Below are 23,758 nucleotides of genomic sequence, written 5' to 3' on the forward strand. Positions count from 1 at the left end.
TGATCCATATCATTAGGGTTGTGACGAACATGTACGATTTAAATTTATAATAAATAAATATTACATTATTTATGTTGGTTTTGTATTCCTACCTACTTATTCGTTGATAGCCTGAAAGGTTATTCCAGCTGCGTAGGTAGGTGAGCTCACTGGCTCAAGCTGAGAGAATTCGCTAACACTAACCCTATCAAGAGCAGTTCTTCGCAAAATCTATCAGCGGATCAGAACCGCTACTCACTAAGAAGATCCGGCGAGAAACTCAGTGGACTTTGTTTACGGGTTAGTTCGCTCATCGAACTCTTCCTCGTAAACGACAAGTTTGATAAGTGGTCGGTGCTTGAAGGGCCTGAAAGCATCGAGATTGGGTTCCGGGGTATCCGACAAGACAGGTATCGGGCGACGGCGACTTTTGTGTTGCTCCGTCACCTGGATATGGTTGATTTTTTTAAAAGCAAAAAAAAAAAAACAAAAAGTGTATTAAGAAAAAGGAAAACAAACAATAAAAACAGTAACCGATGCTTACAATTCATGAATAACTCAAAAGGAACCATCATTTAGTACCTTAAGGAAGAGTTGTGCAAGCAACGACGCGCTTAGTCGCTAAAGAGTTCCTTCAGCGAAGTGCTTGCTCAAACGAAGTTAGTAGTTGCACAGGCCAAATAAATTTAACCTCGCATTTATCCCAAAATACATTGAAAATGCTTCATTCATAATTGAAAATGAGTATACACAGTAGATGTTGACAAATTGTAGGAAATTCTTGGAAATCTTAATCTACAATTTTCGAGTGTTTCAATGGGACTCTTACTTGTGGTAGGGCGTATTGAATGAATGAATGAATGATTTATTTTATTTCAGACAACAACAAGTCCATTTAACGGCCGTCTGGTGTAGTAGTAAGTGACATGGTCACTACACAAGGGGGTCGCGGGTTCGAATCCCGTCAAGGGAAGATATTTGTATGATAAATATAAATGTCTTTTCCAGGGTTATGGATGTATATTAAATATTAAATATATGTATGTGTATAATAAAAATCTTACATTTATATCCGTTATCTGGTACCTGTAACACAAGTTCTTTCATTCCGATAGAGGCACCCGTCACGTGCGGACGTGCTCATCGTCCACTCGATCGCCCGGTCTTTGTTCGCCCGGCTTTTGTTAGCTCGGCCATTGTTCGCGCGGCCTGTGTTCGTGATACATCTGCCGACCAAGTGTGTTTCCTGGAAGCTTTTATTTGTTTTGTTTTAGTTATTTTTGTGTTCGTGGAACATTTGCCGACAAAGTGTTTTCCTGCAAGTATTTATTTGTTTTGTTTCTTTTTGTAATTTCTGTTTTGTTGTGCTTTTTCTTTGTCCTGTAGTAATCGCGCCGCATTGCCACCTGTGTTCAATAGAACCGCTCAGGTCCGAGAAGTTGGGGCCTCGCCGCAAGGCGAGTGTTTTCAAGACCCGGGGCCGCCCCACCTGGGTACTCAGCGATCATGGACGCTGTATTCGCGGAATTCCTCCGACTTCGCCACCCACAGCTCGCCTCGGAGTTTCTGGCCTTCAAGGCCAATCACACTGCGAGCCCTCTCGAGGACTCCGCCGCGCTCGCTGCTCCTGCGTCGCCTGTACCTGCGTGCAGAGCTTCTGCATTGAGCACCGCAGCCTCTGTCGTGCCTGCCGCTCCCGTGTCGCCTATACTGGCGAGAAAAGCTGCTGCGTCGTCCGCCGTGACCATCGTTTCAGCTGAGCGATCATCCGCGGCCTCCGTCGCGCCCTCTAAAACACCTACACTTGCTCGTAGGTCGCCTGCACCCGCCTCCTCGTGCTCCGACTCTGACTCGGACATGGAGGTCGACCTCGCCCCCGCCTCATCGACGGATGGATTCACCCTGGTACAGAAGGGTAAGAAGCGTGCCGCGGAGTCTCGAGCTCCCGCGGCCGCTAAAATTAGCAAAGCCGTGAACGCGTCGCGCCCCCGCCCTCAGACTCCCGTTGCGCCCCAGCCCGTGCCACTCCGTCGCCGCGTCCGGTGGCACAAAATAAAACCCAGACCCCTCCCCCGGTTATCCTTCAGGAGAAGGCAGCTTGGGATCGAGTTTGCCTGGCCCTTAAGGCCAAAAATATAAATTTCACGAATGCCCGTAACCTCGCGAACGGCATTCAAATTAAGGTTCAAACACCCGACGACCATAGGGCCCTCTCTTCTTACCTCCGTAAGGAACGTATAAGTTTCCATACTTATACGCTCCAGGAGGAGCGCGAACTCCGCGTTGTAATACGCGGAATCCCTAAAGAGTTAGATGTAGAGCTCGTCAAGGCCGATCTGTTAGAACAGGGCTTTCCAGTGAATTCTGTGCACCGTATGCACACCGGTCGCGGTAGGGAGCCATATAATATGGTTCTAGTCACCCTCCAGCCTACCCCGAGGGTAAGAAAATCTTCAACACACAGACCGTCTGTAGGCTCTCCGGTATCGCCATCGAAGCCCCCCATAAAAAAGGCACTCCTAGCCAGTGCCATAACTGTCAATTGTACGGGCACTCTTCCCGTAACTGTCACGCGCGCCCCCGATGTGTTAAGTGTTTGGGCGATCACGCCACGGCCCTCTGCGCTCGCGACCAAAAAACCGCGACGGCACCGCCTAGCTGCGTCCTGTGTCGAACAAAGGGTCACCCCGCGAATTACCGTGGTTGCCCCCGAGCCCCTAAAATAAATCGCCGCGTCGCCCGCCAAAACCGCCTCCGAGCTTCCGGCCCAGACATCAAAGCCTCGGCACCCTCTGCGTCGCAGGCTAAGCCAGCGTTCGTTCCGGCGGCGGTGCCCAGTGTCTCGGCCTGGGCAAAACCGCTGCCGTACACGAACACGGCTACAACTCCCTCCTCCGCGATTCGTCCCGCCCCCGCGACTCGTCCCTCTCCCGCGACTTGCCCTCCGACCGCGTCCGAAAATCTCGCTTTAGCGATCGACTTCTTTCAGTCGATCAACTTTGAGCGCGTTAACGCTTTGGGCGACGCCATTCGCGCTGCCTCCACTGCACAACACTTTATCGCCGTTGTGCAGGAATACGCCGACGTATACGCGTCATTAAATACGTACGTCCTCCCCTCACTCCGCCGGTAATCAATGGCGTATATAAGTAGAATAAAGCCCCTATCCGTAACGATAGGATTTTTTAACGCTTACGGTCTCGCAAATCAACGTGATCAGGTTTCTGACTTTTTGCGTGACCATCAAATTGATATCTTTTTAGTGCAGGAGACCCTACTTAAGCCCGCGCGCCGTGACCCTAAAATCGCGAACTATAACATGGTCAGGAACAACAGGCTCTCTGCCCGTGGTGGTGGTACCGTCATTTACTATAGAAGAGCCCTGCATTGCGTCCCGTTCGATCCTCCCGCGGTCGCTAATATCGAAGCATCAGTGTGCCGAATCTCACTGACGGGACACGCGCCGATCGTTATCGCGTCCGTTTATCTTCCACCGGATAAGATCGTTCTAAGCAGTGATATCGAGGCGCTGCTCGGTATGGGGAGCTCTGTCATTCTGGCGGGCGACCTAAATTGTAAACACATCAGGTGGAACTCACACACCACAACCCCGAATGGCAGGCGGCTTGACGCGTTAGTCGATGATCTCGCCTTCGATATCGTCGCTCCGCTAACCCCGACTCACTACCCGCTAAATATCGCGCATCGCCCGGATATACTCGACATAGCGTTATTAAAAAACGTAACTCTGCGCTTACACTCGATCGAAGTAGTTTCAGAGTTAGATTCAGACCACCGTCCCGTCGTTATGAAGCTCGGTCGCGCTCCCGATTCCGTTCCCGTCACGAGGACTGTGGTGGATTGGCACACGCTGGGCATCAGCCTGGCTGAATCTGATCCACCATCGCTCCCGTTTAACCCGGACTCTATCCCGTCTCCTCAGGATACCGCTGAAGCCATAGACATCTTAACGTCACACATCACCTCGACATTAGATAGGTCATCGAAACAAGTTGTAGCGGAGGACTTCCTTCACCGCTTCAAATTGTCCGACGATATTAGGGAACTCCTTAGAGCTAAGAACGCCTCGATACGCGCATACGACAGGTATCCTACCGCGGAAAATCGTATTCGAATGCGTGCCCTACGACGCGACGTAAAGTCTCGCATCGCCGAAGTCCGAGATGCCAGATGGTCTGATTTCTTAGAAGGACTCGCGCCCTCCCAAAGGTCTTACTACCGCTTAGCTCGTACTCTCAAATCGGATACGGTAGTAACTATGCCCCCCCTCGTAGGCCCCCCAGGCCGACTCGCGGCGTTCGATGATGACGAAAAAGCAGAGCTGCTGGCCGATACATTGCAAACCCAGTGCACGCCCAGCACTCAATCCGTGGACCCTGTTCATGTAGAATTAGTAGACAGTGAGGTAGAACGCAGAGCCTCCTTGCCACCATCGGATGCGTTACCACTCGTCACCCCGATAGAAGTTAAAGACTTGATCAAAGACCTACGTCCTCGCAAGGCTCCCGGTTCCGACGGTATATCTAACCGCGTTATTAAACTTCTACCCGTCCAACTCATCGTGATGTTGGCATCTATTTTCAATGCCGCTATGGCGAACTGTATCTTTCCCGCGGTGTGGAAAGAAGCAGACGTTATCGGCATACATAAACCCGGTAAACCAAAAAATCATCCGACGAGCTACCGCCCGATTAGCCTCCTCATGTCTCTAGGCAAACTGTATGAGCGTCTGCTCTACAAACGCCTCAGAGACTTCGTCTCATCCAAGGGCATTCTCATCGATGAACAATTCGGATTCCGTACAAATCACTCATGCGTTCAACAGGTGCACCGCCTCACGGAGCACATTCTTGTGGGGCTTAATCGACCAAAACCGTTATACACGGGAGCTCTCTTCTTCGACGTCGCAAAAGCGTTCGACAAAGTCTGGCACAATGGTTTGATTTTCAAACTATTCAACATGGGCGTGCCGGATAGTCTCGTGCTCATCATACGGGACTTCTTGTCGAACCGCTCTTTTCGATATCGAGTCGAGGGAACCCGCTCCTCCCCACGACCTCTCACAGCTGGAGTCCCGCAAGGCTCTGTCCTCTCACCCCTCCTATTTAGCTTATTCGTCAACGATATTCCCCGGTCGCCGCCGACCCATTTAGCTTTATTCGCCGACGACACGACTGTTTACTATTCCAGTAGAAACAAGTCCCTAATCGCGAAGAAGCTTCAGAGTGCAGCCCTAGCCCTAGGACAGTGGTTCCGAAAATGGCGCATAGACATCAACCCAGCGAAAAGTACTGCGGTGCTATTTCAGAGGGGAAGCTCCACACGGATTTCCTCCCGGATTAGGAGGAGGAATCTCACACCCCCGATTACCCTCTTTAGACAACCCATACCCTGGGCCAGGAAGGTCAAGTACCTGGGCGTTACCCTGGATGCATCGATGACATTCCGCCCGCATATAAAATCAGTCCGTGACCGTGCCGCGTTTATTCTCGGTAGACTCTACCCCATGATCTGTAAGCGGAGTAAAATGTCCCTTCGGAACAAGGTGACACTTTACAAAACTTGCATAAGGCCCGTCATGACTTACGCGAGTGTGGTGTTCGCTCACGCGGCCCGCACACACATAGACACCCTCCAATCCCTACAATCCCGCTTTTGCAGGTTAGCTGTCGGGGCTCCGTGGTTCGTGAGGAACGTTGACCTACACGACGACCTGGGCCTCGAATCAATTCGGAAATACATGAAGTCAGCGTCGGAACGATACTTCGATAAGGCTATGCGTCATGATAATCGCCTTATCGTTGCCGCCGCTGACTACTCCCCGAATCCTGATCACGCAGGAGCCAGTCACCGTCGACGCCCTAGACACGTCCTTACGGATCCATCAGATCCAATAACCTTTGCATTAGATGCCTTCAGCTCTAATACTAGGGGCAGGCTTAGGGACCCCGGTATTAGGTCTCCTTCGGAGGCGCTCGGGCAGTTGTTAGCAAATCCCACCCCTCTTGGCTGAGCCTTTGCTCGCCCACCTGTCCTGGTGAAACTGGAAAGGCCTTCGGGCCACCAGTAAACTTTCAATCATAAAAAAAAAAAAAAAAAAAAAAAAAAAAAAAAAAAAAAAAAAAAAAAAAAAAAAAAAAAAAAAAAAAAAAAAAAAAAAAAAAAAAAGTTCTTTACGAACTTATCACGGGGCCACTTAACGTGGCGTGATTGTTAGTAAATATTTATTTATTATTTATTTATGTGTACATAGTATCATTGAAACATACTTAACAAAACCAATCAAATAAAAAAGATACATTTATTAAAAGCCAAGCCAAGTATCATCAGATACAAAATTTGTTTAGAGTAGAGATGTTTAGTTTGTATTTTGATGAATTACATGAAGTAATTAAGTATAGAAGCAAGAAGCTTGTATAAATTGAATTAAGTAGGTAGAAAAAGAAGCGGGAACGACATTGTTCCTCGTAAAAGTGTTAAGAGACAGATTATATTTTAATTACAGAGTAGTTAGCTTAATATAGATTATAGACGACACGCAGATACGGCAAAGGCGTTAACAATAATTATTAGTTGAATACATTTCAAATATTCCATTCGACTGATACTTTCTTCGAACAAACCATTTATTATTATTTATTATTATGTATTGTGGGCACGCACTGGTACTTCTAGTCTTGTCCACTTCTGTCGCGAAGCGGTTATGCCTTCAAGTTTCAAGGATGGAACAGCCATTATTACACTATGCAATTCGAATACATGTCACAAAATTGACAGAATGTCTTTAAGCTGGAATAAACTATTAATATTTGACATTTTTTTTATTTTTTTTATTGCTTAGATGGGTGGACGAGCTCACAGTCAACCTGGTGTTAAGTGGTTACTGGAGCCCATAGACATCCACAACGTAAATGCGCCACCCACCTTGAGATACAAGTTCTAAGGTCTCAATTATAGTTACAACGGCTGCCCCACCCTTCAAACCGAAAAGCATTACTGCTTCACGGCAGAAATAGGCAGGGTGGTGGTACCCACACGCGCGGACTCACAAGAGGTCCTACCACCAGTAATTACGCAAATTATAATTTTGCGGGTTTCATTTTTATTACACGGTGTTATTCCTTCACCGTGGAAGACAATCGTGAACATTTGTTGAGTACGTATTTCATTAGAAAAATTGGTACTCGCCTGCGGGATTCGAACACCGGTGCGTCGCTTCAACACGATTGCACCGGACGTCTTATCCGTTAGGCCACGACGACTATATTCGAACGTGGAATTATTTTTTCGTTTCTATACTAAATACTTTAAACGAAAATTAGAAACGTTTCAATCACAGCCAGAGATACTCATAATGTCATGTAATATACCTACAATAGAATGGCCAAAGTACGTTACTTCTAAATTAATTTCGACCATTTAGCAACGAAATTGCCACTTAATTTAACATAACTAGATATTTGATGGATTTTAGTATGAATGGTAGTACTGGAATTTAGTAGTACTGGTGGTAGGACCTCTTGTGAGTCCGCACGAGTAAGTACCACCGCCCCGCCTATTTCTGCCGTGAAGCAGTAATGCGTTTCGGTTTGAAGGGTGGGGCAGCCGTTGTAACTATACTGAGACCTTAGAACTTATATCTCAAGGTGTGTGGCGCATTTACGTTGTAGATGTCTATGGGTTCCAGTAACCACTTAACACCAGATGGGCTGTGAGCTCGTCCACACATCTAGGCAATAATAAAAAATTTAAAAAAAAATGGGACACCTTAAAATAATATTTAGAAAAGAAAACTGGCTGCGTCGCCGAGCCCACAAGAGCATCGTGTTTTTTATTAATTAGTAACTTCCCGCCCACTGCTTTGCAAGCATGACCTACAGTTCGTAACGCGTTGAGACCAGCGCTGCTCAGCAGGGAGATGAAAGGTACATAATATTCTTTCCCAGGACTCAGTTTATTCCCATACCGTATTTTGTCAAAATCGGCTCAGTGGTTTGGGTGTGAACAACGTAACAGACAGACAGAATTACTTTCGCATTAATAAATATACAGTTTGCTATGTAATTTCTAATCTAATCTAATCTCACTAGTAAAAGAGTGAATTTCAAAGAAAAATGACGAAAAGTTATATTTTAAAACAATATAAGTCTCTTCTTTTTATTTTTTTCATTAAATAAGCTCTATATTAATATCTGTCTGGCAGTAAGCAAAGCTTGAAGAAAATACGTTGAATAACGCCAGAGACGTTCGCTACTAGTATTTTCAGTTTATTTTTCTTCTTCTTTATACAAACACACAGAATTTTGTCATTTCATATAAATTATTGATATCGATGATGGTGAAGTTACGTATAAACGCTACCGAATAAATTATATGAAACAGGAAAAAAGACGAGCAAAGTTGATATACGAAGGCACGTAAATTACTCTCCAGTCGAACATCGAAAGAGACGTTAACAAGATAAGTTTTTTACTGGTTGGTAGAACCTCTTGTGAGTCCGCACGGGTAGGTACCACGACCCCGCCTATTTCTGCCGTGAAGCAGTAATGCGTTGCGGTTTGAAGGGTGGGGCAGCCGTTGTAACTATACTTGAGACCTTAGAACTTATATCTCAAGGTGGGTGGCCCATTTACCTTGTAGATGTCTATGGGCTCTAGTAACCACTTAACACCAGGTGGGTTGTGAGCTCGTCCACCCATTTAAGCAATAAAAATAATAATAATAAGTATTATTAAAATAAACACTGAAATAGAAAAGCAATTCAACATTTTAGAAACTAAATTATTATTACAAAGAAGCGATGTGCTTCCAAAGAAATCTATTCAGAAGGAAATACTTTAAATTCATGGGCAGGTGTTGTACATTTATCCCACTGGGATTACGAACGAGCAGCTTTAGTATATCCGATGAGCACCGACGCTGCATGCAAATCAAAACAGCTGCCCATTCCGATTGCAGGATCTGCTTTATTTTTCAACAATGCCTGTATGTCTCGACCAGTATTAATTTTTTTTTAAGCAACATCCTATAGAATGCACAAAGATCACAATTTTTATAACATAAATCACCTCATCTGTGAAAAGTAGTCGAAACGTGTCTCACGTTCTAACACAAGTATCACGTGATAGAAAATCATAACTCTACAAATCACATTAAGTCGAACATTTGTGGAAATCATTCATCAACACATAACGTCATGCTTGCTATTACACGTGATCAACGAGTAAGTGTGTCTTCAACAATATGCATTAAAACATCCGTAGGGTACTGGACAATATACATGGTGTATCGTCATCCATTTGAAGTCGTCGTGGCCTAAAAGATAAGACGTCCGGTGCATTCGTATCTAGCGATGCACCAGTGTTCGAATCCCGCAGGCGGGTACCAATTTTTCTAATGAAATACGTACTAAACAAATGTTCACGATCGACTTCCACGGTGAAGGAATAACATAGTGTAATAAAAAAATCAAACCCGAAAAATTTTAATTTGCGTAATTACTGGTGGTAGGACCTCTTATGAGTCCGCACGGGTAAGTACCACCACCCTGCCTATTCCTGCCGTGAAGCACTAATGCGTTTTGGTTTGAAGGGTGGGGCAGCCGTTGTAACTATATTGAGACCTTAGAACTTATATCTCAAGGCGGGTGGCGCATTTACGTTGTAAATGTCTGTGGGCTCCAGTAACCACTTAACACCCATCAAAGCAATAATTAAAAAAAACCCACATCGAGCCTCGCTACAATGTGCACAAAATCCTTGCATTTAGGACTTCTTGAGAGCCACACGGGTAGGTACCACCACCCTGCCTATTTCGGCCGTAAAGCAGTAACGCGTTTCGGCTGGAAGGGTGAAACAGCCGTTGTACTGTAAGACTGAGACTGATAACTCATGTCTCAATACTGATAGCGGCATTTACGTTGTAGTTGTCTATGGGCTCTGGTAACCACTAAACACCAGGTGAGCCGTGAGCTCGTACATCTAAGCAAAAAAATCAAATTTATTTATTTATTTATACTTTTTTTTTAAACCATAACATTTTGTTAGTAAGAATTACTTATAATCTATGTTAGTAACTTAAAAAATCTAACACATAACCATCATTATATACATTTTATATCATTACATTTTTTTTCCCCTTCCAAGTGCCTGCTGCAAAGGCTATTAATCAGCAGTCCCTCGATCTTGCTCGATATGATTTTCAAAAAACTGTTGCCACTGTCAAATATTTTTATACAGTTTGCTATACCTAACATGTGTATGCAATCGACTTCCAGGATCAAAGAATAATTTTACGTACTTATTGGTGTTGTGAGTGGGTTTGTTTTTCTTCGTATTCCTATATCAATGTATTCCAGTTTTAATGTTCCGATAATGCAATACAATTACGACTTCCATTTCCACTTATGTAGTGGCATTCACATTTTGGCATCCATGGACTCTCCAAATCATTTTTAATATAAAGTGGGTAACGCTTCTCATGTCCTGTTGTCGTAAATTAGCTAAAATTGAATATTGGTCATAAACTGTGAAAAAACATTTTTAATAACAACACAAATGATAACCACGTCCAGACGATGAAAGGGAATATTATCAATTCAGTAGGTACTTTTCAGGCTAACGAACTGCGTCGTCGAGCGTTCATTATAAATTGAAATTACTGACGATTTGTCGGGTACTATAAAGAGCTCTACGAATAATTTTGTAATATGATGAATGACAAAATCAATCAAGCGGCTACATACGTCTAATTGGTGCTAATCGATCGACGGGAAACTAATTGAAGTCAAACAGTATACATATGTAGAAGAACAAACTGGCACATGGAATTCTACAAAAATATACGAAGGCTTGTGGAGAGTGTTAAGCGGAAGGCAGCGGCTTGGCACTGCCCCTGGCATTGCTGACTTCCATGAGCGACGGTAACCACTTACCATCAGGTGTGCTCGTCTGCCTGCTCGGGCAATAAAAAAAACTCAATGTAATTCGATTTCTATTTTATAATTAATACTAGATCATTATTTAAGCACGTTAATATAGGGAGTATTAACTGAAAACAGATTTGTTTCATTAGCATATACCTAGTCAGGTCATAAATTCTGTCACATGTTTAATGTAAAATAATTGAAACAAGTTTATTCATTATGTAACCATTCATATACCAAAATGAACTTAACAAAACCTAGATTCTTATGACACTAAAGTTTATTCAAAATGACCTCCGTGATTTTGAATACAGGCCTTCAATCTGCGCGGCCAGTCGTCTATCGCAGCACGAACGAGGTCCATGTCAATATAGGCAGCTGCCTTAATCAAGGATGTCTTGAGTGACTCCAAATTGGGATGAGGCTTTGAGCACGCCTTTTCCTCCAAGTGTTGCCATATCTTGTAATCTAACGGATTCAAATCTGGACTGGAGAAGGGCCAGTCTTCGTGCCGGATGAAGTCGATTTCACGCGCCGCCAGCCAGTCTTGTGTGCTCTTCGCTCTATGAGCTGGCGCCGAATCTTGTTGGAATACCCAGTGCCTGTTATTGAACATGGTATGAGAAACAGGTTCCATAAGGTTCGTCAGGACTGTATTTTGATACACAACTGCATTCGTTTTTACACCTTTCTCACAAAAATGTACCTCTGTTAAGCCCCAATAAGAAACTCCCAACCATACCATGAGCGAGGATGGAAAATGACCTCGTTGGACACGCGGAATACGGTTGCTCGCTTCTTCACTACTGTGTGCGTACACCTTATTATTTTGTTTGTTGTAGCTCTCTTCTACGGTAAAAATTTTTTCATCCGAAAAAAGAATTTCCCGATATTTTTTCCCGCGTACCGCTTCAACAAAGCGCGGCATCTCTTCAGTCTCAGGTCCATTAGACGAGCATTCAAACGATGTCCTGTTTTTCTTCGATATGCCCGAAGCCCTAACTCTTCATTTAACACCCTTTTCACCGTGGTTCTGCTTAACCCCATCTGAAGAGCCAACAGTTTCTGCTTAAGTTTGGGATTTCTTTGAATTCGCGCCTTCACAGCTTTTATCACTGCTGGAGTCCTAACAGACCGAGGGCGACCACTTCTTGACCTGTCATCTACACTAGAGTCTTCATTGTATCGTTTGATGGTACGATAAATGAATCTTTTGGTTATATTCAAATTTTTCAGTATGTTAAAAATTTGAATTGGCGCGTTACCGCAACGATGCAACGCAATAATTCGATATATTTTAGATATTTATAAATAAAAATTCTTTTTTTTTCTATTTGTCTGCGTGATTGTTCTGGCTAATCTCCGAAACGACATAATGCTTAATTATTAGAAAAAATTAGGAAAACTACAAAAACTCCTAAACGCAAAGTTCGAAAATGTTTATATTTTTTATTGATGAGATGGGTGGACGAGCTCACGACCCAAGTTGGTGTTAAGTCGTTACCGGAGCCAATAGACATCTTTTTTTTTCTTTTTTTTTATCCTACCTATGCTGAGATAGCCTTGAGAGGCTATTTCAGCTTCACTCTAACGTGTAGGTGAGCTCACGGAGCTCAAGCCGGAGTGTTGCTAACACTGGCCCCAGCAAGAGCAGTGCTTCGCAGAATCTACCACCGGATCGGAAACGCAACCCACTGAGAAGATCCGGTGAGAAACTCCGTGAGCTATGTCTATGGGTTAATTCGCTCGTCGAGCCCTTTGTCGCAACGGACGGGTTTGACGAGGACGATGACCGGTGCTTGTGGTACCTACCTAAAAGCACCGTTAATGGATCGGGAGGATCCGTAATGACGTGTTTTGGGCAGAGACATCAACATATTTCTCACAGTTAACACTTTAATTAAAACTCATATACCGAAAATCGTATTAGAGAAAGAAAAAGCTGTCCTAGAGAGGTATCGTCATTTTGCCTATACCTGTCGCATAGTACTCATACATACCGATCTGTGGAGTACAGCCATCGACCAGACTAGATTTAGTTCGTTCAATAATTTAGCTTTATTATCTTTACGGCTAATAACAAATACGACTTTGTCTTTAATAGCATACTTATCACAATTTTGATCTACAATTCACATTATCATATCGACACTTGAAAGGCAAACGTGACTAAGCGACAATGCGTGAACTTTACAGTAGACTAATTTGAAGTTGAAATACCTGAAAACAAAATTTATTTTAACGAATCTAACTGTAGTAGAATCTAGCTAGTAGCTGTAGGATTGAAATGATTTTAATAGACCTAGAAATATTTTTTTTTTGCGCATCGAATATGGTTATTGCCTATTATTTATGTACAAAGCAGTTATTGTCGCTTAGTCACGTTTGCCTTTCAAGCGTCGAATTATATTCTTTTTTTTTTTTTGCTTACATTGGTAGACTAGCTCACAGCCCACCTGGTGTTAAGTGGTTACTGGAGCCCATAGACATCTACAACGTAAATGCGCCACCCATCTTGAGATACAAGTTCTAAAGTCTCAGTATAGTTACAACGGCTGCCCCGCCCTTCAAACCGAAACGCATTACTGCTTCACGGCAGAAATAGGCAGGGTGGTGGTACCCACCCGCGCGGACTCACAAGAGTTCTTACCACCAGTAAAATAAATATAAATAAATAATAATAAAATATAAATAAATATTCTTAAAAGTATCCGCATAATCGCTTCCAGACTGAATTCACGCAATCAACAAAAGCACTCTTAAATGTAGATACTATAGATAAAGAACAAAGCGCTATTATACTAAATATTAAAAGATAAGTCCAGTAATTGATAACAACTGTAGTCGGATATTTACAATGTGCTACAAATTATTTCAATCATATTTTATATTTAGGCTAATGCCAAAGCCTTACAAGTCATCAACGGTGAAACACTTTTTTGTGCTCAATGAGTCATTGAACGTTCATGGCCTATTTTTGCTTGGCGGAAACAGCCGGACGCCACCCCCAAATGGGGGACTGTGGGGTGGTTGTTTGGGAATTGAACGCATGAGGCGTTCGATACCCTAACAACTGTACCCAAATAAGATTTTTTCTTAGGGTTAGGACTCCATCGCATACGCATTGGACCGCAGCAGAGCAAGAATAACATTACGACAAAAAATGCCGTAATCAGCTGACTATAAATTCCACTGTGACTTGTCTTTAAAGAGGAATGCTTGAGAATTGCGTCAGTTACTTTGGCTTCCATTTGGCTCCAATGGATAGTTTGTGATCATCTGTCTCATAGCGCTTCCACATTAAAGCATGTTCTACGGCGAAGAAAAAGGACGCGAATTACAAATATTTAACGGTTCCCATCTGCACTTGTTGTTCTTTTTGTTTTAACATTGTCAAAACAGGAATTAGATGATTTTTTTTAAACGATTTTATGACCTGGTAACTAAGACTTTTAGGTCATGTCTTATTTTAATTTATATTCTTATTTTTATGAAAAATGATAATATGGAGTGAAATGAAATGAAGATGATTAAGAAATAAAGGTGAAAGAACCTTGGATTCCTGTTCTATGTGAAAACATTGTCTCAAATGTATTTTTAGTATCCAAGGCAAAACATTCTTGCTTGGAGCATTTGCATGTTCATGGCTTTAGTTTCTAAAATATTTATAAATACATTTCTTCAGAATTGAAGTTAACTTTGTTCAAATAATACATCTTATAACCGAACAACATAGAAAGACTGATTCAGTTTGCAGGTCTTGCTATAAGACTTTTCAAACTAAACGATTTACATACAAAATAGGGTACAGACAAGTACACAAAGGTGCTCGTTCACAAGGAACATGTTCTCTGGATCTTGTTGAGTCCTCACTTAAACCTCTCCCGGGAAATGCGTACACTCGTGCTCGTAAATACGAAACGGAAAACATAATTTATAGAAACAACAACTACATTCAACGGCCGTCTGGTGTAGTGGTAAGTGACATGGTCACTACACAAGGGGGTCGCGGGTTCGAATCCCGCCAAGGGAAGATATAAATGTCTTTTCCAGGGTTATGGATGTATATTAAATATGTGTATGTGTATAATAAAAATCTTACATTTATTTCCGGTATCTGGTACCTGTAACACAAGTTCTTTACGAACTTATCACGGGACCAGTTAACGTGGCGTGACTGTTAGTAAATATTTATTTATTTATTATTTATTATTAGGTAAATAAAATTTTGGTAATAAAGGAGTTCTAAATTCTACAACTATAACTCAATGTTTTTTTTTTATTGCTTAGATGGGTGGACGAGCACACAGCCCACCTGGTGTTAAGTGGTTACTGGTACCCATAGACATCTACAACGTAAATGCGCCACCCACCTTGAGATATAAGTTCTAAGGTCTCAAGTATAGTTACAACGGCTGCCCCACCCTTCAAACCGAAACGCATTACTGCTTCACGGCAGAAATAGGCAGGGTGGTGGTACCTACCCGCGCGGTCTCTCAAGAGGTCTTACCACCAGTAAGAATTGCATATTTGTAATTGTAAATTGTAATTGTGTCATTCTTGTGCTTGCTAAGTCAAGGTTTTCGAACAGTATGCGATGCATAGCTATTGCTATCAGCGGTAAACCAGTCTGCCACCCGCATCGTCGTAAGTCTTCCCCTTCGCTCTAAAACAACGGCATAACTAGAGCCAAATCGAGCCGCTGTCCACTTATCAAATCAAAAACTCCTATCAACTCTACCTTAAACACAAAAATTGTATCCCTGTATCGAATAAGTTTCTTAAACACTTAACAAATCATAAATTACACATAAACACAGTAATGAAAACCCTAAAATCAATAATTCACGTATTAATAATATATATTTGCTTATGAGAATGCACATTCGTGATATTTATACTTGATATAAGCGCATTCATAGCACAATCTAGCCACTTCGCCTAACAGATAATCCGCATATATCCGATAATAATTCCGCACCGTCATGAGCGATGACGGTGCGGAATTCAAAATCGAGTCGTGATAGTCTTGTTCCTGCCATTAAACTGTTTCCACGCCACCGATTTCCAGTTAAACTGTAAGAAGGATTTTTTAAACAAACAGTGTCAAATAACACTGATTCATATTCGTCATATCATAATTCATAGCGCTATCTTAATTTGCATTGTGCTGATTAACATCCCAAACGTCTCTGTGTTCTTACTCCGACCGATTTTTTTTTTTTTTTTTTTATTATTTAGACAGATGAATAACCTCCCCGCCTATTTCTGCCGCGAAATGGCGCGCTTAATGCGTTCCTATTTGACGGGCGGAGCAGTCGTTGTCCTACAGAACTGAAACATAGAGCTTACATCACAAGGTGGGTGACGAAATTTGCGTTTTTGATACCTTCCGGTAAACACTTAACACCAGATGAGCCATGAGCTCGTTCATCCATCCAACCAACTAAAAAAAGCTCATAGCCCATCCATAGTGTATTATAAAGTGGTTACCCACCTTAAGAGATGAGACTAAAGTCGCAATTGTACTGTATAACAGGTGGCACTGAAAACCAGACCGCATTAATGCTTCGTGGCCGAGAGACATAGATTGTTTTGCCTATCCGTGCGGGCCCACTAGACGCGCTTCCACTACTAAATGCTGGCTGACGATCGCAGTAGACTGACGAGACAAGAGTGCTTCCCAGTCGCCAGTAAATCTCTTATTCGCCTTTTATGAGACCTACGATAAGAGGCAATGATATTCAAAACTGTCATCACACAGCCTGCACAGCCAAGTCTAGCATGAAATGTGGCAATGTTTCTGGCGAACCACAACCACAAGCCGGATCTACTACCGGATCTACTACCAGTGCTTAAACTAAAAACGGAAAGGCGGTATTATTATATAGAAAGAAAACGTACTATGGGTATGCAGTAGTAACCTCAATAAGTGTCCTTCCTCCTTCCTTCAATTAAAAGAAACGTAGCCAGCCGTAGTACGTGACCTCTAACCTAAAGTTCTATCGTTGGTTAAGTAGTTAATAACCGATACTACCAATACCGTCTTTACCATAAGGGCACACGGGTCCCGCGCCCAGGGCCCCCATTCTCAGGGGGCCCTTAAGGGCCGACAATTTCTCTCACACATTTATTCGGTTTCCGTTATCGTGATCGTAACCAAAAAACCAGCAGCATTCTAATATCATTAATGACATATTATATCATACCGTATTTGATTACCTATAATAAATGGTCATACTCATTAAAAAAATGTTATTATAATTCGCTTTTTCTACTTTCCAAAAGGGCCTCAAATTCTTGTGTGCCCAAGGGCCCCAGCCTAATTTAAGACGTCCCTGGATAATACTGTACCAGATCAGTTCAGATACCCTAAATCAATTATCAGTTGAAGAACAGTATTTTATCTTGCCTTTACAACAAACAAAATGACAATAACAAAACATAAAGCACAAGGCAATTTATAAAATAAATTAAAATCTTGAGTTAGTATATTGATTATGGTCGAATTTCTTTCAGTAGGCCCAACACTAAATGTTAATTTGTGGTTTGGTGATTGACGGACGTTTGCGACATCTGCCGACCGTATTATGCTTATCTGATAAAATGTATTTAATTAATTAAGGGTCTTCACGTTTTTAATGTAAATTGCACCGTCATTGAATTAACAGATGTTGCATGACGTCATTCTTTCGAAACAATACAATATGTGATAGTAAAGCACAAAGGTACACGAATTTTAAGCTGTTTGTAATTCACGTGTCATTTAATAATGAAATGAATGAGTATTTCTTTAATATTCTTTGACATGATGCAGAGTGAAAGATACTCGTAACTTGGAGTCGAAAGGAAATAAAGCAGCTCAATCTATCTCAATACTAATTTCGAGAGCTTTTTCGAGTAATCTAGAAGTATAATGGTTACTACTCGTTTCAATTATTGACATTTTTTAAATACTTCAGACTAAATGTAATATAGATACAAATAAAAAATTACGTTCATACTAAAATAAATTAAATTACACTTTGCTAACACGAACCCTAGCAAGAGTCGTGCTTCGCAGAATCTACCACCGGATCGGAAACGCGACCCACTGAGAAGATCCGGCGAGAAACTCAGTGGGCTGTGTCTGAGAGTTAATTTACTCGTCGAGCCCTTCGTCGCAAGCGACGGGTTCGACGAGAACGGTGACGGCGGTCATCCTTAATAACTTAACAAGTCTCACTATTAATTTGTTTCCGATAATCGATACGATCATGAAGTGAGCTAATCATTTCGCTACGCCGAAAATTTTCTTCGCAACCGTAACTAAAATCAACAAGCAGCCCATAAATCAAATCCATGCTTTAATATAAACCATAATTTTTATAGGTTATTTGTAGTTTGTCTATTTCATCAGAAAATTAATTTAAGAAATCTAAAAAAACTTACAAACTTAAAAACAGTATATCATGTCCAAAGGAACTGATTCACACTTGGGTTATTTATAAAAAAAACTAGAAACTGAATCGGTTAACGATCTGTAGTTTACACCGAACGGCATAATGTCGTTATCATTCGCGTCGGACGCACACCAATGAATGATAAAGTGAATAAATAGCATTATCTAAAGCGATGTTGTAGTGTAGCGCTGAATGTGGACACGACAACGTGGCTGGACGAGTCTCCCCGCTCAGGGTGCTCCTCTGCCGGCGCTTACTGACAGCTCAAAACGTCAACAATACGAGAACAATATTGTCTGCACGAACTTGTCCGGTTTACCATTCACGCTTACGACGAAACGCGGATAGCACGTGGCAGGCTAATATTAGAGCATGCCACAACGCGCGCTCCGCCGTTTCCAACACGCGACACAGTGAAACACAGAGTGTACATATGTACTCGCAAATCTGAACATAAATGATAGTTAAAAAACGTGTGTGCTGACGTCAACAATGAGCAACAGTCGCAAGTGGAGAGAATATGTTGCCGCACTCAGTGGTAAGTACTTATTTATTTTCAATTATTATTCGTACGTGCGGTAACGTGTTTACGGTAAAACGCCGGTTTTATTTGCGTCTCTGGTTGCAATGATGCGAGGGTAGCCTGTAACGTGAGGCCGGCCCTCGATCACTTTGTTTACGATTAGTCCACACATGCGGCGACCGCTTTTTGCATTTATTTCCTTGTCGATGTATTTTCAATGGCAGAATTTGACCTTGAATTACTTTCACAGTATCTACTACACTTTCACAGCAATAATTCAAGAGACTTGATAATTTTTTCAGTTATTTTTTTAAACTTGATCATTATTTCGTCCATAGACACTGTTTACATTATAATCGTATGCGGTGTGGGAGTTTTTAATATAAATAATGTCCACCTTGCGTTACCTACAATAACGATAAGCGAATTACTTAAGCTTATTATTATAGGGGTATATTTAGCTCATGGAGAATAAACCGACCATGCTTCGCTGTGGCCAAACAAGTGAAATAAGCCCATTAGTTGCGAAACGGCTCACGTGACATCTCTCGCGCGGTTGTTGTACTATACCAGAAACTGTCCCTGAAGTTTATAATAACAACAACTGTACAAAGATCCGACGCAATCTTATGATAGGTGCGCGACCGTAAAGAATATGAACAAAACAAACCTTTTTTAAATAATAACGAAGATAAGAAATAATCAGAGGAAAAAAATATTAAATCGTTTCGCAAAAGTGTTGATAAAAAATATCTAAGTTTACAAGTTAAAACGATTTGTTCATCGCGCGTGTTCGTTTAGTAAAATTGTATTTTTTTTGTCACATTTAATTGTGTTTAGTTTTTATAAAATGACAAGCAAGAAACAAAATATTCCTTTTTTTGCTGCCATTCAAATTTTTTGACAGAATTAATCACGCAATTAAAATTTCCAACTTTTAAATAATTTGAACTTCATTCTCCATCAATTGTTTGTATGCAAATGACAGAATTAAAATAGTGTGTTTATATTGAAATTAAGCCTAGAAATTATCAGTAAACTAGTGGTACGTTGTTAACTAGCTATCGAAATACTGATGTGTATTTCTACCGGAAGGATACATCTGTTCTAGTTTAAAAGATAGAATAACCATATTTGCCATTAGCATGTTGATTTCATGTCGCAAATTTTTTTGCCAAAAGCTTAGTACATATTAGTAATACGACTTAAATTTAAAAGAAAAAAGAAGATTTTTAGACTCAATCTAAAGTTCAGGCAGTTTGGCTAAGTTAAGATATATGAACATTCCGATCTCCAAGAATATGATCACTGTCTAGGAATTTCAATAAAGGAGGCTGTCTATTTTGTATGTGCGTCATAATATTAATAAAATAAAACGTCCGATTTGGAATATTCTTTTATTGGACGTATCATCCTTTAATCCTTAAAACATTACTGCTTTACGTCGAGATTTTTTTCCTACCTAAGCCGCCACCAAGCTGATGGTCTTGAGAGACCATTTCAGCGTAGCTTTAACCAGTAGGTGAGCTCACGGAGATCAAACCTGACGACGTTGCTAACACTAACCCCAGTAAAAGCAGTTCTTCGCAGAATCTACCACCGGAACAGAAACGCGACCCACTGAGAAGATCCGTTGAAAAACTCAGTGGGCTGTGTCTGTGGGTTAATTTACTTGCCGAGCCCTTCGTCGCAAACAACGGGTTCAACGAGAATAACGACGAGTATACACTCAATCACAATACACCACCGACCCTTTATCTATAAAGGAGAAACCCCATTTTGGGCCTAAGCGTTACACGAATGGGATATGTACCAAAAAAATCGTCTATTTTGCTTGATTAACCTATTGAAATCTTAGCTTCATTGACAATGGCCAAGTGTAGAAAATAAGTTGAATTCAATTTTTTATTTTAAACAATCTTTGTAAACATCTGCAACACTTATTTCAATATACGTAACTAGCTCCACAAACGTGCGGATTAGAATTAGAGCATCCATAAAATAGGATCGATTTAGTGGAAATCGAGTGTAAAAAATAATTAATACTCTTTTGCTTTAGGATAAATGACTGTTTTTACAGGTATTTTAATCAATGTAAATAGAGTATGGCCATCGAATCGTGACACAACTACTTACAATGGCGGCAATTCAAAATATCTACAACTGACAACATTAAATATAGCATGAAAGGGTAGTTTTGCATTTTTATATTAATGTGACTATGCCATAGAAAAATACAAATGCCAATCAAATCGTGTTATGTTATCTTTAATATTGCCAACTGAAGATATTTTGGATTGCCGCTATTTAGTTGTGCCTTGATTCGCTGGCCAGACTGTAAACTTAATCTCATTGAATAACGTAACGTAAAGCACCAAAATCTACTAACAAAAATCATTAAAAGAAATAAATAACTGTGCCATTTAGTTATGACACGAAATCATGTCGGCAACTGCGGCAATTCAAAATATTTTCAACTGGCAATCTTAAATATAGCATGAAAAAGTCGATTTGGTACTTTGAGTTTTTCTATGGTGTAGTTATATTAATAATTTTACTGGTGGTAGGATCTCTTGTGAGTCCGCACCTCCCGCCCGCCTATTTTTTCCGTAAAGCAGTAACGCGTTTCGGTTTGAAGGGCGGGGCAGCCGTTGTAACTATACTGAGACCTTAGAACTTATATCTCAAGGTGGGTGGCGCATTTACGTCGTAGATGTCTATGGGCTCCAGTAACCACTTAACTTCAGGTGGGCTGTGAGCTCGTCGATGGGTATCTAAGCAATAAAAAATAAAAATAAAAAAGGCATAAAATAAAATGAAATGAAATGTGATGAGATAATATGGGAGCACGTAATGATTTATATTTTATATAAAAAAGTTATCATATAAATATAGTTTTTCATATAAAAAAGTTTTCATTAAAATTAAAATAAGACTGACCTAAAGGTCTTAGTTACCAGGTCATAAAATCCCTTAAAAAATCATTTCGTGCGCAGCGCGTATCGCATTACGTTGTTTTTAATTTTTTGCTTTCGTTCGTTTTCGTAAACAACCTAACACGCGATTTCTCTATAACAGGTTCCATTTTTATTTTAAAGCAACCTGTTGCTGCAACAGGTTTCGTAAAAAATTACTCATCTTTAGTAGGAAACAGCCTCAAAAATATCGTTTTTATTAAAATATCTCGAACAATAAACATAACCTAAAATGTAAACATTGTCTGATTTTACCAATTTGGCCATTGCTGGGAGACCTGAAAATTGGGCTCATGAAACCTTCTTAGGTATTGTAACTTATGCCCAAATTCTAGCAGTGTAACGCCAGGCCCAAGTTTGTATGGATTTCGGGTTTGTCCTTTATTATTTTGCGCTATTTATTCATATCACACGAGGAACCTTCATCGAGGAAACCATCCTTAATCACATGTAGCATGTTTTTATTTAAAGCAATTAATAAACCTCCACGAACTTTCAATCGTCAACAGTAATTCTGATCGAAGTCGAGACAACAATAAAAAACTAGTTCTATTAACGTACCGAATAAATAGGGCCCATAAAAACTGAGCTTATTATTAAATTATAAGTACGTGTGCAATTCAATGGTAATGAAGCGTCTCTGTAACACATTGCAATAATTGTTAAGTCTAGTTGCCGTGACCTAATAACCGTTTGGCGGAAAGATAACGTGTTTTTCAACTGTTGACAACAGATAATATCGGATAGCTACTTACAAACCTAGTGCTTTAACCTTGCCTATTTCTGCCGAGAAGCAGTAATGCGTTTCGGTTTGAAGGGTGGGGCAGCCGTTGTAACTGATAGTCTAGTCGACAAGTTGAAAATGGTACAAAATAGAGATACTGCTCTTAAAATTATGTGCGATAGCTCATTGGATCCGGATTGACGCCTAGAAAAATGTGCTAAAAGCGTGTATTAGCACATAAAAAATTGCAAAAGTTATAAACAATTAAAGATGAAAAAAAAAATGGCATTTCGTTTTTTGCCAATATTTCATAAACTATTAATATTTAAGAAATTTAAGAATTTAAGAATTATTTAAGAATTAGACTATGAGTCCTTAGAACTTATATCTCAAGGTGGGTGGCGAATTTACGTTGTAGATGTCTATGGGCTCCAGTAACCACTTAACATCATGTGGGCTGTGAGCTCGTCCACCCATCTAAGCAATAAAAAAATAAACCTGAAAGCCTTAGTTGATCGTGTTGTGATTCTATGAGCTCCCGTATCCCCTTTACATCAGGTAGACTGTGAGCGTTGGTAGATTCAGCGAAGCACTGCTCTTGCTAGGGCTAGTGTTAGCAAACCGGTTGAGTCCGTGAGCTCACCTACAGTTCCGAGCGTAGCTGGAATAGACCCTCAGGCTACCAGTAATTAGGAAGAGATTTTTTTTTATTTTAAATGCTAAAATCACTTTGTTTTGCGTTCACGTCTTAACTACTCAGCCGATCATCGTGCAATTTGCCGTATAACGTTATCAGGGCTACAAAATAATGTATGAGGACCCTTGCACCCAGAAAACACTATTCCTGTCGGATAGATTTTTTTAGACTAACACGAACTAAACCGTAATTAAAAGCTAGTTTAGAAGCACTTACATCGCGCTGTGTCTTATACCGTTCAAATATGATAGAAAGAGACAAAATTGAATTTAACTCCAGTTTATTTTACACTAAGTTGATTAACATGGCCGTTACAGTTTAATCATGTATTTTACGGCGAGATTTTCTTTTTTAGTTAAAAAATAAAATACGAGTCTTACGTTTAGAGATATACTATTAAAATAGTCTCACACGCGTCAAAACGTAAGAGTGGAAAATAATAATTTAATAGCAATTAAAAATATTGATTAGGC

The 23,758-nt window shown here is 40.9% G+C and overlaps 1 protein-coding gene across 1 annotated transcript in view; it reads left to right on the forward strand.

The window, feature by feature from the left end:
* Positions 1 to 16,143: 16,143 nt before the first annotated feature.
* LOC114246615 (facilitated trehalose transporter Tret1) overlaps positions 16,144 to 23,758 on the forward strand; it is a 36,990-nt gene continuing 29,375 nt past the window's right edge. The window contains exon 1 of the mRNA XM_028179229.2: positions 16,144 to 18,904. Within this exon, the coding sequence (XP_028035030.2) occupies positions 18,859 to 18,904 (46 nt within the window). The 5' untranslated portion in view covers positions 16,144 to 18,858. The remainder of the gene's footprint in view (positions 18,905 to 23,758) is intronic.

This window comes from Bombyx mandarina, chromosome 05 (assembly GCF_030267445.1).
Source record: "Bombyx mandarina strain Sakado chromosome 05, ASM3026744v2".
Classification (NCBI taxonomy): domain Eukaryota; kingdom Metazoa; phylum Arthropoda; class Insecta; order Lepidoptera; family Bombycidae; genus Bombyx; species Bombyx mandarina.